The sequence below is a fragment of the Temnothorax nylanderi genome, unplaced genomic scaffold, assembly GCF_030848795.1.
Source record: "Temnothorax nylanderi isolate EJ_2023f unplaced genomic scaffold, tnyl_v1.0 TNYL_tig0146_pilon, whole genome shotgun sequence".
NCBI classification, from domain to species: domain Eukaryota; kingdom Metazoa; phylum Arthropoda; class Insecta; order Hymenoptera; family Formicidae; genus Temnothorax; species Temnothorax nylanderi.
In genome coordinates, this window is record NW_027249208.1 from 373,976 (window position 1) to 389,168 (window position 15,193).

General features: G+C 35.8%; 1 protein-coding gene across 1 annotated transcript in view; it reads right to left on the minus strand.

Annotated features, from left to right (window-relative positions):
* Positions 1-546: 546 nt before the first annotated feature.
* The window catches only part of LOC139777368 (calcium/calmodulin-dependent protein kinase kinase), a 71,361-nt gene continuing 56,714 nt past the window's right edge, over positions 547-15,193 (minus strand). The window contains exons 8-10 of the mRNA XM_071714753.1: positions 8,007-8,369; positions 6,130-6,326; positions 547-5,655 (exon numbers count right to left, since the gene is read on the minus strand). Coding sequence (XP_071570854.1) covers positions 5,601-5,655; positions 6,130-6,326; positions 8,007-8,369 — 615 coding nt within the window. The 3' untranslated portion in view covers positions 547-5,600. The remainder of the gene's footprint in view (positions 5,656-6,129; positions 6,327-8,006; positions 8,370-15,193) is intronic.

Sequence of the window (15,193 nt, forward strand, 5' to 3'; positions counted from 1 at the left end):
TATGCTTATCTAGATCATTGGCGGTAACGATACAATTTAAATTCCTTTGTACGAGATCGCGGACTATTTTATCTTGATGAAAAAGCTGATCTTGTGTGTTTTTTTTACCTTTATGCTCGAACACTCAGATGTAGGTATGATATAAAGAAAGGAAGAGTTACGTGTCTTTCTACGAAATTGTTTTACTCACCAACTTGCGAACAATAGAATCTTTCGTTGTGGTTTGGCTTGCATTAAAATGTAAAATATAAATCGATTGAGACACGACTAAGGAATGCGTTTGGTTATGAGTTTGCTCGATCATTACGTATCGATTCGATAATACGGAGAGTAAGAGAGATTATCGAAGATAATGTTTCAATTAACGGAAAAGTAGGAGGGGAGGAAATAATTGCAGGGTGTGCTAAAGTGGTACGTTAATAAAATTTTTACGAGAGTCTACGTTGGGTTAATGAAAGGGGCTGATGCGCGAGGGAGAGCAGTAGCACTCGGAGATAAATCACGAAAGATTTAATAGTTGAATCGAGTTTTACGAGGCAAATGACGTTAATGGAAAGATAAAAAGGATTTATTACACAGACGAACAATTACAGTACTTAGTTACTACAGATGTGCATAAGAAGAATTTCGACCTTTTCACGGTGGATCGCAAATAGCTAGAAGCGAAAACTCTGTGGAAAGTTATCGTAGATATAGCAAATAGTAAGACAGTACAATGTTTTTAAAGCGTGCAGAATTGATTCTTGTCCGCGTACCTTGTCCTTGTATTAGATCAAAAATTTTGTGCGCGATAACCGCGGCATATCGTGCAATCCCTGTTTGAAATATTAAAGCTAACAGTCCGTATTTTTCGCAAATGCATATATAAATTGATATCATCAATTTAATTAAGGGAAGAACTGATGTGTTTCAACGTGGATTGCACGATATCTAAAGTATTACGATTATGTGAAATTGTGACTCGCAAGAATCACAATTTGTCATTTAGTAAGTAAAATTTTGTAAAATTTCAGATTTAACATTAGAGAGCGAGAGAGAGAGAGAAAGAGAAAGAGATAATCGAAGCGTGTGACATCTAAGTGTTAAGAAGATAAAAATTGCAGCTTCTTAAGTTTCTACAGACATCTCTAGAGTCGTGGATCTTCGAAAATTGACAACGGAAAGATTTCACGATTACATAAGTAAGAATAGACGTATCGAAATAATATATCATAATATATTGATTGTCGAGTAAAATCAAACTCTAATCAGATCTATTAATGCCTCGGTTGAGCATCACAAGAACTTTTGGTCGCGATATCGGAGTGCGGAGATTCGTCACATCTAAATCGTTTGATAGTAATCTAAGTTTAAGGTGTACTTAGTCTGCATAAAGTTGAATGTGTATACTATATTTAATCGTTACAGCGAGATTTAGAAACAGAGTGCGCCTCTAATACAGAATATAAAATATCTTGTGCAATCTGTGATAAAGAGTATATCACAATTCGTAAAATGCACATACGAATGTATATATATCTATAATCGTTTAAATAACAATAATTGTATACCCGTAACAATTCGGAAAATATCTACTGACAACAATTCGCATCGAAATACGCATCAAAATGCATTTAATTAATCTTTGAATGTACAAACTGAACAAAATTAAATTTTATTACAAATTGATGAGCGTAGAGAAATAGTTATATAATAGCATAATACAATAGAAAGTAGAACAGAATTATTAGATTAATTAATTATTAGAATAATTAATTACTAAAATAATTAATATTGCATAATATTGCATAATAATAAATATGGTATAATTTCAGCGCATTTGTTATCAGTAGACGATTCATCCGTATTCCTGGAAGGATTTCTAGATCCACCTTAGCATCCTTTCCTTTAACTCTAAATGCAACTGCCCGCGCTTTGAATTAGACAGACGTATTTAGGATTAATCACGCGACGATGCAATGCAGATCTTAATTTATGAGGCGCCGAATATATCTAGTAAATGTAAACACATTAGGAAGTGTATGTATATTGGTTTTCTTCGTGGTGATTCGCCACTTTTATAAGGCTCGTTATTCCTGGCCTATGCAATAATCTGGAGGATGAGTCGGTTCGCATAGACTTGGAATTGTCACGGCCAAATGAAAGTCATGAAAACGCGTGTGCTCAATAATTATTCCTATCGAATAACAAGTCCGTCGCAGTCTCCGAGTGGCAATTGTATGCGCTGAAATAGAGTGAGATACGCGCGAGGCTCGGGACACGATACGTCTCGAATCGTCCGCTACCGTGAGCTCTGAAAGCTATCTCTTAAATTCATAACGTTTGTATTGTGGTCCCCCGTGTCTCAATAAGGTTCGACAAAATCACGAGTCTCTCTTTGGTTGCCTTTTCTTGGTCGTGCGTTCGGCGCCGTTAATGTGAATCATAAATTTTGAATACGATAAATTGAATTCAATTAAATCATTTCCAGTTTACTAATTACTTGTAATTTAACGCCAAGATTCTTGAAAATAAGAGATAATAAAAAAATAATTAAAACACAATTTATCTTTAATAAAAAAAAATGTTTGTTTATATAAAAATTATTCACCATTTAAATGATCAAAGTATAATTATTAAGTAATTAAAACAAAGTTTATTTAAATTTAGAACGCAAGCGAATTATAAATTGCAATTATAATTTTACCATTCTAATAACTGGAATTCAAGATATAAAGTGTAAATACTATAACTTAAAGTACTAAACTATATAAATAAACGAGACCTACGTTGTTTCATATTATTGTATAATATTTATATATATGTATTATATAATTTTATATGAATATAATTATGCAAAATTATATAATATTCTATAATCATAAAAATATATAAAAACAATATCATAAATGATGTATATAACTTACATAATACAAAATTTAATATTAAACAAGAGCTCATCCGTATATTTAATGGCATGAACTAAAGAAGGGCGTCGTTGTATCGCGGGTTTTCGTTTACGAGCCTACTTTTTAAAAAATACGAATATCATACATATAAAATATGAATATAATATACGTACACTTTTTATATACAATATCTATGCAACCTACGCACCTTATAAATCGAAATAAGTGAACTGCGAAAGATACAACGATCATAAAATCTCAGGCACATAAGCGATCTCTCGTCACATGATTATTTTGCAGCGGAAAATATGTCGATTCAATAGAATATTTTGTTATGTACGGATAGGTATACACAAGAGAGATTACTTTGTCACGACGCAAAAACGCAACATATGTTCCATTTTCGCGTTGGTGTTTATAAACCATGCATGTTTATACGCGATATGCATACGGGTAGTGAAAGAATATCGATTTCAGAGTTACACAGTTATTATCGTACTGCGTAAAATGATCGCCGAACAATTAAATACAAATAGATTGTATGACATGCAAATTAAGAGGACGAAAGAAAAGAGAATCTTGAACAAAATTTAAAAAATATGAAACAATTACAAAATAAAAAATATAATATATTTCAAGTATAAAATTTTAAAATATGTAAAATATGTAAATCGTGAAGCAACAAATTATTTTATTAAAAACGTATATTATTATTTATACTATGTTATTATATTAGACATTACGTTTTTATTTGGTAAGATTATAATATAAGATTAATCATATTATATATAATAATATATGTAGCATTATATATATTATATATTATTAATGTATATAATATGTATAATTAAATATATATAGTATATATATATTCTATATATTAATCTATAATATATAATACAACTAATCTCAGTTTTTCATCAATTTTATTTTAAAAATATTTTATTATAATTTTAATTATTTTGCATAAATATATAAAAATATTTTTAAATTCTAATACGTTTTTATGTAAACTGTTTTATGAGAAATTCTTTCGCTGCTCGTATATACAAGTTGATTGCAGAGCGAGAAAATCGCCCGTGTGCAAGAAATCTTACTCATACTCTTGAGACGATCGCTAATCTATTATCTGTCAGTCCAGTTTAGAAGAGAACCCATATGATTGGATATAATCAGAAAATTATTATAAAAATCTTTTCACTTTTCTTATGTATTAAAAAAATATTATTCTTATGAATTTTCTGATTTTAAACATACGCAGTTTGTTTCTGTTTTGCTTAAATAGTACTTAAATATTTTCTCTTACAGTTTCTTTACTAATATAAAAAATCTCTTCGTTAAACTCTTGTTCCATATTTTTCGTGTTCATAAACTATTTGTAATTTATATTTATACAAACATGTTTGCCGATAGAATCTATTAAAAAATATTCAAATTAGCCGTCAATGTGAAATATTCTATTTTTTTAATGTCATTTTATTTAAATTGTGATGGAAAATTAGTAAATTTAGCAAACGAATGTGCGTGTTTGTAAGATGGATGTTCACCTTGAATTTCATCGATATTGAGCGTGGCAACTAACAATGCAAAAACGAGTTTAAAAAAAAAAAGAGGAAAAAGTATTTCAATTCGTATGTTGCTCTTGCTAAGCTTTTGGCATGACATTTTTATATTGTGACGTACAAAAAACATAAAATGTTTCTTCAGTGGTTCTCTTCAGTACTGGATTGGATATATACAATTTTTAATTTTGAAGTTATTTATAAATATGCGCGTTGGATAAATATACGCATATTGTTTTAAAGATATTAATGGAATGAAAACCTTCGGCGAGGCATGTCTTAATTTCGGATCATCCTCCGCAATAAATGTATTATCTACTTTCGTTACCTTACGTTATTTTACACACGTGGCTATAACGTTTATAAATATTTGATCGCTTCGTCAATCTTTAATAAAACGGCATAGTGATCCGCGTGTCTTTTTGTCATTTTTTCATTATTGATACAAATTGCTTTTAGATGTTGCCAGATAAAAAGCAGAAAAAAACAAAATGATATTTGGTCAATTATTTATACCGAACGTTACTATGTTGTAGTAAAAAAATTTTCCGAATTTTTTTGTTTAAATAGAAAATATTGGCAGTCAATAGCGAAGTAAATATAATAATTTTTCTATATTTCTCTTTTTTTTAGGAATGTATGATAGAGCTATTTATGCGCGAGATGATTAATTGTAAATAACATCCTTCCTATTCTATCATGGTCATATAACAACAATAGCCAAAGGTACACTGAATATCACCGTAATATAATGCGGAACGTTTCAAACGCGACGTTACATTTTTAATCATATAAAAACATTTGAGATCTAGCAGAAACATTTTCAACAAATCCTCGATCCGCTGTTTTCGTCAGCCTCGCCGGTTAGAAATTTTCGCGTACCTATTCATAAATAACTCACGGAGCTCTTACCTGCGAAACTGAAGGCAATGCCCCGTGATTCTGACGATACAAGCGACGAGAGAGTGAAATCGATAACGGTTCTCTGGAAGATTAAATTTTCGTTGGTTCGTTCGACGATTTCGCCTTTTGATATCGCGGTCGCTTGTTGAATCGCGATCGATGATCAGTCCCGACTCTATCTTCCGTTTGACGTCGGCTCGTTTTTCGATCGGGATTCGATTTTGTGCTACTTCTATCGACAGTGGCACTACCTCCTTTCAGTTTCCGTCACAGGCGATAAAGGATTTTCCATCGATAATTGTCTGCCAACACGCAAATAAAGGAGGGATTAATTAAGGAAGGAATTATTGAAAAACAGATAAGCACGAGGGGATGCTAATGTACTACCATATAATATTGCTTTTTATTACTATCGGTTGGTTTATGTTATGTCATGAATAGCTATGCGTGATTTATTCTTTCGACGTATAAAAATAAAAATAAATTGCATATTATCGTTCGCTTTTAATGTAAAGCATCAATGCGTATTACAAATTGAATAAAATATCTCGGGTACGGAAAACATTTTACGATTGCAGAGAAACCCTTTTAAACAAATCGCTCGAAAAAGAAATCCCCTGTCGAATATTTGCATTTACTTCGGCAAATGCCTGTTTCAGTGAGATTCTACTAAATAAAACTCTACAGTACATAACGGATGCAAGAGAATTTAAAGCGATATTTGAAAAATATATAGGACTCCCTTTTCCTCTTTCCGAATAGCGTAACGTATTTACCTGCCGCTTATGTGCCAATCGTAGGAATCTGGCGCGGAATTGCTTCTCCCGGCCTCGTGAAAACGTTCAGCTTTCGCGTCTCTCATCGCGTCACCCTGCGCCGAGGGAGATACCCCGCTTTTTGGTCCAGCCGCCGGGGATTCCGTGCCGGCGTCGTTGTCCGCTGTCCGTCCGAGCCGCTTAGGCAGAAATGGATTCTAGGGAGCAGATATAGTTCGCGCGCTTATTTCCCCGTTTTATGCCCTAGTAATCCTAAGGGACGAGATGTCGAGCTCTCTCTCGCAAAGTTCGCAAGTCGGTCATCCGCATCGGCGATAAAAATGTAAATTCGAATGGCTGGTCCTCCGCGCGAGTCTCAATCCACATGAATGATAGAGGAAGGGCAAAGCGTCCCTGACAGATCGTGAAAAGCGATACCGCCGTCAGTTTGAATGTAAGAATATGGTTTCTTGCTTGAGGTCATTCAAACACGTTCTTAACTAATTACGACTGTCCATCTCTATTCTTAAGAAAAGCTTGAATGACTTGAAGTCGACTATTCACATCGTTGCTTTTTTCCGTGATCTCACTTGATTCTTGTGTTATCAGAAATTTCAGAAAAAAATCAGTGTTTGGACTTCTATACTTATTTATAAAATATTATAATAAAATGTGTGTTATTATTCTACATAATCTTACAATTATAATTCTTTAAATTATCATGTAGACATGTATCATTGGATAGTGCAGATGAAATAGTCTATCCGGCCAGTTTGGTCTTTAAGACCTAAATATCGCGTTATGTTGCATGTTTAATTGTATTGTTAGTGATGGTTTGATCCGCGTGACTGGTCTAGGTCTAAGAAGTCGATCGGTATGTTTAGCATCGAATCGTCTGGTTTGTTCAGCATATCTATCAATATGTTCAATATAATCATCCGTTGATCATCAGTCTGAGTTTCTTGATCCTAAGCACCATAGAAAAAGTTGATAAATATTTTCAGTGACACGTTTTTTTTTTTTTTTTTAGGTTTGACAGAAGATGGATAGTGAAAGCGAAAACGAGCGAAAGCGAAATACATTTAAACGATTGCCCTTCGACATTTGTCAGCTGACTGCACTTTCGGTGGTAATTTCGATGTTATTAACCTTTAGAGGCCGGGAAAAGGACTTAAAAACTTTTTTTTTTTTTTTTACTATTTTTCCCTTCTTTAACACACAAATTTTGCCTGAAAACATCAAATAGCTTGTGTTTTTTGGGTGGTCGATATTTCGACCACCCCCGGCCTCTAAAGGTTAAAGAGCACGAATGTACAGTCGCGCGAAATGTCGCCATCAGTTCTTCATGTTTCGTAACACTAAATGTATACGTTATATTGACGTGCACCCGTCGAAACCCGTCGTCGTGTAATATTCACGTGGGCACGCGGCGTTATGTCAAAGTTAAACAAGTCAGAATATATTGCTGCGACATTTCGCGAGAACGGTCATAGGTTTACGCGATCCGGTCCTTCCGTCACGATGGCATCTCCGTTTCCATTTTTGAATGAATGCGATGAACGCAAATTGTTCCGCGATAGAAATGCGACTAGCTGCTTTTTGATATCCGAGGATCATAATCGGCATTCCATGAACAAATCGCTCTTTGTATTGCTGCTCGTGAAAGGCTATGGCCACGATTATGTTAATGATAATTATCGCTAACGTGGAAGATGTCAGCAATGTATTAGTATTGTATTCATCTGTCGTGGAAAAAAAAGAATATATTTCGCATTTTTTGATGAAGATAAAATAGACGTTATTCAGTATTTTGTTCACAGTTTTTCTTGTCGCGCAGTTTTAAGATCATTTTCATAGCGTTGTCGTGTTATATATATAAATCTAGATTCTCCACTCACCTGAAAGCTGTGCTGTTTCAGCATATTCTTGACGAGGAGCAGGGTGCCGAGTCTTATGACCTCCTCCTCGGTGACGGTGACCCGTAAGCGGCAGTTGTCGACCTCGGCCGGCAGTGGTTCAGTTCCGTTATTTGTCAGCCATGGATGCTGCTTTACCTTCGGGAGCGTGAGCCTGGTTTCCGGCGACTTATCCAGCATTCCCTCAATTAGATATCGCAATTCCGAAGATAAGCGATTGTCGGGGAACACGAGTGGTTTCGAACGAACGACCTCTTGAATGGTTGTGCTATCGGAAGCGCGCCAAGGAAGATCTCCGATCACAAGCGCGTACAGCGTTACTCCCATCGACCATATATCGCAGGGCTGAAATTAAATAAAATTTTATCGTTAATTTACAATTATTAGGTAGATATGTATACGTGAAATATAGTCTATAGTAAAGTATAGAACTATAGTGTGAAGTATAGTGAAATTGAGTAATCTATCGCTTTATTTGAAAGATATTTAGTATTTATTATTTTAAAAATTTAAGAAATTTAATTTAAGATATTTATTGATAAATTATTAAATTGTAAAGTATTCTAGTACATATATATTGATAATTTAGTAACGGGGAGTAATATTTTTGGTGCTCTAGATAAATCATGCACAATTGATTTAGCAGAGATATCTGCCCGATTTACCGAATGGTGAAATTAATCTCGCATTCGCAGCATTCAATACGAGTTTAATTTGAAAGCGTATCCAAGTCGTATGATTTGTGTTATACAATTCAATTCTTCTTTTAAATTCTTCGTTTAAATAAACGATTTTCATATCTACAATGCGATAGCCAAACGAAAATCAATAGGTAGTGATAAGCGGGAAAAATATCACGAGGGCATTTCAACCAGGTGGTCATTATAATAGCCGTTTATACAATACGCGAATTCGAATCTGTATAATGCGTGGGTCGATTTAACTCGCTCGATTATACGAAAAGACCATGTCGGCTGAAGCATTGAATTATTGTTTACCGTCGAAATATTTTCACCCTGTAATTTTGCATCGAATAACAGATTTTTTGGCGTATTTTACATCAGAGAGTGGAAAATAAAGTTTTTTAAAAACATTGCTATTAAACTAGAGAAAATATATGGGAGATTATCGTTTCTCCCGCTTTGCTTTTGGAAGTGATACTCGATGATTCTTTTGTAAATAACCAGAGCGTGATATTATTTACTGAAAATTTATAAATCAAAAATCTGTACTGAGCTAGCAAACTGAATTGCTGAGCACTAAAACAACCATTCAACAAAATTTAACTTTTCTCGTGTAACAGTTATAAAAGCGATTTTACAATTAAAAATTTTATGGTCTCTCTCTTCTTGATTGAAAAAAATTATTAAAAGATTAATTAAAAAATTTAATTAAAGGATACCAATTTCAGGTTTTCACATATCGCTTTACAAGTGGTGATAACAATAAAAAAAGAAGTGTCAAATCTATTCTTCTTCTCTGTGCATGAATTATCTTAATAATTAAGATATTCTCTTTAATCACGTCGCTAAAAAATTCGAACTGGACGCTCTATTCGGATAGCCGCGCGAAATTGGTCGCGATCACGTAGGGGTACGCACCGCTCACTTCACACCGCGCGTCACCGCTGCTCCGGCGCGGCACGTAGACGAATCGCGGTCATTCGGCGTTCTCGCTCAGTGATACTGGATTGAGGATGCGACTCGCGGCGTTTTTCTCCTCTACTTACGCACCCAAAGACTGCCAAAGACGCTCCTGTCTATCCGTGTGACAACTGTCTTCGTGTGCGTAAGTAGAGAGGAGAAAAATGCCGTGAGAGCCGCGTCCCGTCCCGCATCCTCAATCCGGCGATCAGTGACTCAAAGTGTTCTCGCGCGGTTGTTCATTCGTCGCGGAAGAATTTCGCGTACGAGCCAGTACCATAACGACCTAGCCACAGTATAGTAGATACAGTATGCTCACTCCGTGTCGGCACCTTTGATCGGAAGTGAAATGGTCCATGTTGCTGAGTGTGGAAATCGTATGTCTGTCCTTCTCCATCGCTCGTGAAGAAGGACCGACATACGATCTTTCTCCTTCTCCATTTCGTTGACCGCCATATTGTTGAGTGTGCAAACCATTTCGCGGGTTTTGGCATGGGTGAACATACTGTATCTACTCATACTGTGACCTAGCGTCATTCGGGCGATTATTCGGCGTAATTTCGGTTTGGTGCGATCGTGCACCTTTCGGTAATTCGTGAGATGCGTTTGCGATCGGCGCCGCCGCTTCGCATATTCCGTCGAGCTCCGACACGACGCGACGTTCGAGAGGCTCCGTTTTTTCAAACGCGCGCGTAATCCGGCGTGATCCCGCTCGTTCGGCGAGCGTCGCGAGTGTCATTCATCCGGAGCGTCGAGGAACGTTCGAGAGATGCTCGAAGGGCCCGAGGAGCCGTCACGAGCCGGATCGAGAGGAGACGAGACAGAGTGATCCCTGCGATAAAAACCGGTCGGCGTTCGCGTCCGCCATAATTGCCGTCGGTTCGCCACTTCTCGGGATTTTCACGTCGCTCGAGAACGCGTCGGTCGCGCGTGACAAAAAGTGTCGGGACGGATCTGCGGACGATCGCGATCGTTTCGCGCGGGTGATCGATATCGATCGTTGCCTCGGTCGAGTCGGGAGTGCCGGGCGAATCTGTGCGCCGATTAATGCGCGAATTCAATGTTGATCGAGTGGACCATTTGGAGCATTGATATGCATCGAGGAGTACCGGACGGATCATCGCGGAAATCAAAACAGGCTGCCGGACGGCGATATCCGGGAGACGGTGAGTGCTTCGCTTATTTCTTGAATTTTTTTTCGACGCAAGGAGAGAGGGATATTCTCTTTTTTCTCCGATCTTCGACGGCCCACGGTTATTTTGCTATAAACAGCAAAATAAATTTATTTAAATTGCCTGAGATTGTCGAGCAGGAAGGATTAAGAGATTCTAGGGAATATATTGTCGAGATTATTTTTAGAATAAAAGACAGTCAAAGTTTGTTGTTTGTCAACTAAAGAAAGTAAAGAGCATAGAGTCTACTAACCAGGTGTTAACGTTGAAAACTTATATTTATGATAAAATCAAAATTACATACGTTTATGTCTGTTATCAGACCATTTTCAGTGCAAAATTGATTATTTACCGTTAACCTTTGACATTATCAATTTTACACTGAAGATGATCTGATAACAGATCGAAACGTATGTATGTAGTTTTGATTTTATCATAAATACAAGTTTTCAGTGTTAACACCCAGTTGCGACTCTATGCTCTTTACTTTCTTTAGTTGATTTATTAATCGTCTGAGCCTTTGATATTTATAATTTATTATTTATATCTGTTAAACGATGGAAAGATTCTTATTAGGCTCGTTAAACTTTGCGTAAAATTTAAACATAACTAATTACAAAATTTAATCTCAATATAATTTTCGCATTTTAGAAAATATCTTATTGAAATTAGTATTTTTTTATCTTAAAAAATCTTAAACAATCTACGGAAGCTCCGTACAAATTTCGATAATTTAGCATTGAGGCTCATTAGCGATCGTTTGAGAATAATGAAACGTGTTCAGTGTGGCAGCTCTTGAAATATGGTAATTAATGCCATTAAATGAGCGACACACACCAGGAAACTGTTAGCTAAAATACATCTCGATGCGCGGCGCAAAATTACCGTAAAACGGAGAATAGAATACAATGCGCTTTAATGCAGTGAGGAGGATGCTTCATTTGCGGAAATCACGTCGCCGACGGCGAAAATCGCGAGTTCCCGCAACGACGCGATGTCGGCACATAATTAAAGGCGATTAATTAAACGAGGTTTGCGCGAAACGCTGGCACGGACGACGCAAACGCGCCGCGTGAATTCAGCGGAGCGCGACACAAACGATAATTATCTCTTTCCATTGTTTAGCTTACTAAAAAAAGCTTTTATCCTTTTAAGAAAGTCCCTTCATTGCACGAGAGCGAAGTAACACGGTAAGAATGTCTATATATATTCTCTTCCTTGCATTAAGATATTTTCACGTCGATTTTTTTTTCCATTGAATGAAATTCTCCACATTTTAGCTAATTATCCACGATCCTGCTAATTGCTTACTTTGATAAAGAGATTGCCCGTATTTTTACAAAAATCTTTCCTGCGCGCGTGCCATCCGTAAATCTGTAAATGTCAAGCTTCTATGTTTATTAGATCCATAAAGGGAATGTTTCTTATGTATAAAAAAAAGCTTACGGGAATCGAGCCTCTGTCTCACAAAGCTAAACTCAACGTCCGTGAACTCCACACTATGACATTTAAAAAATACTCTCTCAGCCGCGTTAGGCGTAAATGACGCATAAATAATATCTATCTGATCTTTAAAGATTAACTCCCGTACTATTTTTTTTCCCCATCTACTTCAAATCGTCGGCCATACATTATCGTTCCGTAAAACGGTTTTGTATTTTGCGATACCCGCGTGGTTTTCGAAGAAAACGCCTCGAGCCAAATGCACCGCGTGCGCAACTATTCCGAGAAGTTTCGGAATTCGTAATGCAATCGCGTACGTTTATATTCCTCAATTGAACAAACTCGCTAACCGCCAAATTAGTTAAGCTTTTCCGAGTATTTCAATAAGTAATGTAGAAACGTAATGTGCGCGGTAAACGAGTGCGAGTTGATTTGCAAATATTCCGTGTTTCTATTGTATGTCACTCTTTCTGTCGCGCACGTTTTTGCAATTGAAATAACCCCTTTGTTAGAATGAATGAATAAAATATATTTTTGCATTGAGATGAAAATTCATAAGAGAACGCGCAAGCTGCAAACTTTATAGAAAGTTGCAACCCCTGTTTAAAGATTTATCTTGCCTCGTGTAAGGTTTTGTTAAGGTTCGACACATGCTTAAGATTATCCGACTAATAAAATTTTCTTATCTACGTGTATCTCGAAAACTTGCTTCGTGTTATTAAATTTTGAACTTTTCTGGAAGATGTAGTTTTCCACGGAATTTTCTACGGAATGCTTTATCGCATCCGTTCCATTAGCTAACGCATTCTTAAATAGATTTGCCGGTTTTGTAGTAAATAGATTTGACGTCCATCGATCTCTGCGTTTTTCAAGAGCAAATGTAAAATAAATTAAAAACGAACTTTTTGAAGATGATTGAAAATCGTATTTTAATTACGATAAAAGTTAAGCATTTCGTATTGAACATACGTGGAATAAATTGAGGATCGAGATATTCAAAAGATTCGAGACATTTTTGTCGTAAACATGAAGTGTGGTAATAAAAAGCAGTTAAAAACATTCTTTGTCGAGAAAAAAGGTAAAATCTAAAACCGATATCCGTAAATATGAGCGGAAAAAGTGTATTATGAAACTGGCAACTAAAAAAGCGGAACCACGTATATATTGTGAAAAAATATTAGACTAAAATAACGTTGTGCGAATAAAAAAAATAGCACAGGATACGAAAAATCTAAAATTTTTATAAAATTTAAAAATATATACATGAAGGTTTATCTGAAAAAGTATTGTAAATGTTGGATTTATTGGTTGAATATCTTAATAAATAAGGGTAAATATATATAACGTTAAATGTAAATATGTATCATATTAATGATACGAAATTTAATTTATATCGAAAAATAAAAAAAAATATATAAAGATAACGATTTATGTATTTCAAATTTTAGTCAAAATAATATTAATTCACTCAATACTTTGTCAAATAAAAGCTTTTATTGATTAAATTTCTGGGGATAATTGATGTTTGCTACTTCATGATGACCTTTTTAATCGAAAAATCAAAGCGAGAATTAAATTAATAAAAATATTAACGAGAATGCGAAATTGCGGAAGCTATTATTTCAGGAAATTATAAATATCGAGGTTCGATTGAATGTGTTATGCAGAATAAAAATTAATTGACATTTCTGGCCAATAGAAAAAGTAGTCAATATTCAAATGATATAAAAAGAAAAATATTTTTATTAGATTCCGAGTGCTTAGCGGAACATTGCTCCAATTTTATCACTATCTTCCCATTTTTCTGGCATCTCCATCGAAATTCACAAGATTTCGAGCGGCTGTACGCGTTTTTATTTAAGGATCACGAACGATTTCGCAGGTATTACTGTAAACTCGCGTTTTCACGTAAGCACCGCCGTCAGGCTGGTGGCCATTTATTTTGCCATGGCGGCGACTTGATTAAGCGTAATCGAGCGTGTGGTCTCGCGGGTCGTGAGTCTCTTATTATAGATATCGCCTTTCCTCAACGACGACGCAGCGGAAATTCAAGCGATCGGCCGTGGTGTGTCGATAAGGTCACGCGATAACAGTAGTCTCGGCCAAGTAATCTTGAAGATATATAGGGACAGAATTATAGTTGCCGTGCTAAATTATACTCCTCTCTCTTTCTCTCGCTTTCTCTCTCTCTCTCTCTCGCTTTCTCTCTCTCTCTCTCTCTCTCTCTCTCTCTCTCTCTCTCTCTCTCTCTCTCTCTCTCTCTCTCTCTCTCGCTCTCTCTCTCTCTCTCTCTCTCTCTCTCTCTCTCTCTCCCTCTCCCTCTCCCTCTCAAACGGTCAAAGGAGTAATAACAAGATTGATCAGTGTTAATTTTATGCTCACTTCTAACCAAACAAGATTTGTATCGTTTTTGCGACATAGTTGCGATACGACAATTTTTCCAACACAATCAAACACATTTTGATTTAGTTGGTACGCGTGCTATACTTCTTTAACGTGCGTGCAAGCATATACTCGTTGACGAAATATAATGTTACTATAATTGGCGGTTGAGGTAGATGCAAAAGATATAATTAGAAATGAGAGATACGAAAAGAGGAAACCGGAGACATAAAAAAAACAGTAGGGACGTTGATAAGAAAACCTTGATGATTATATTAGAGTTATGAATAGAGAAGGTTGATGTGATCTAGACTGAGAGATAACTGAACTATGACCTTTCCTGATAGTTGCGCATTAAAGAGACAGCAAAAAATAACAGTTGGCTCAGCTTTTTGTATAATACATTGCATGTAAAGCAAGAATTAAGACATCTTACTCGTACATCAAGGTTAATTCGATTAACTGTAACATAGCCGGGCTAAGATAACTGCAGAGAAATTAGCGACGATCACATGCATTATAAGAGAAT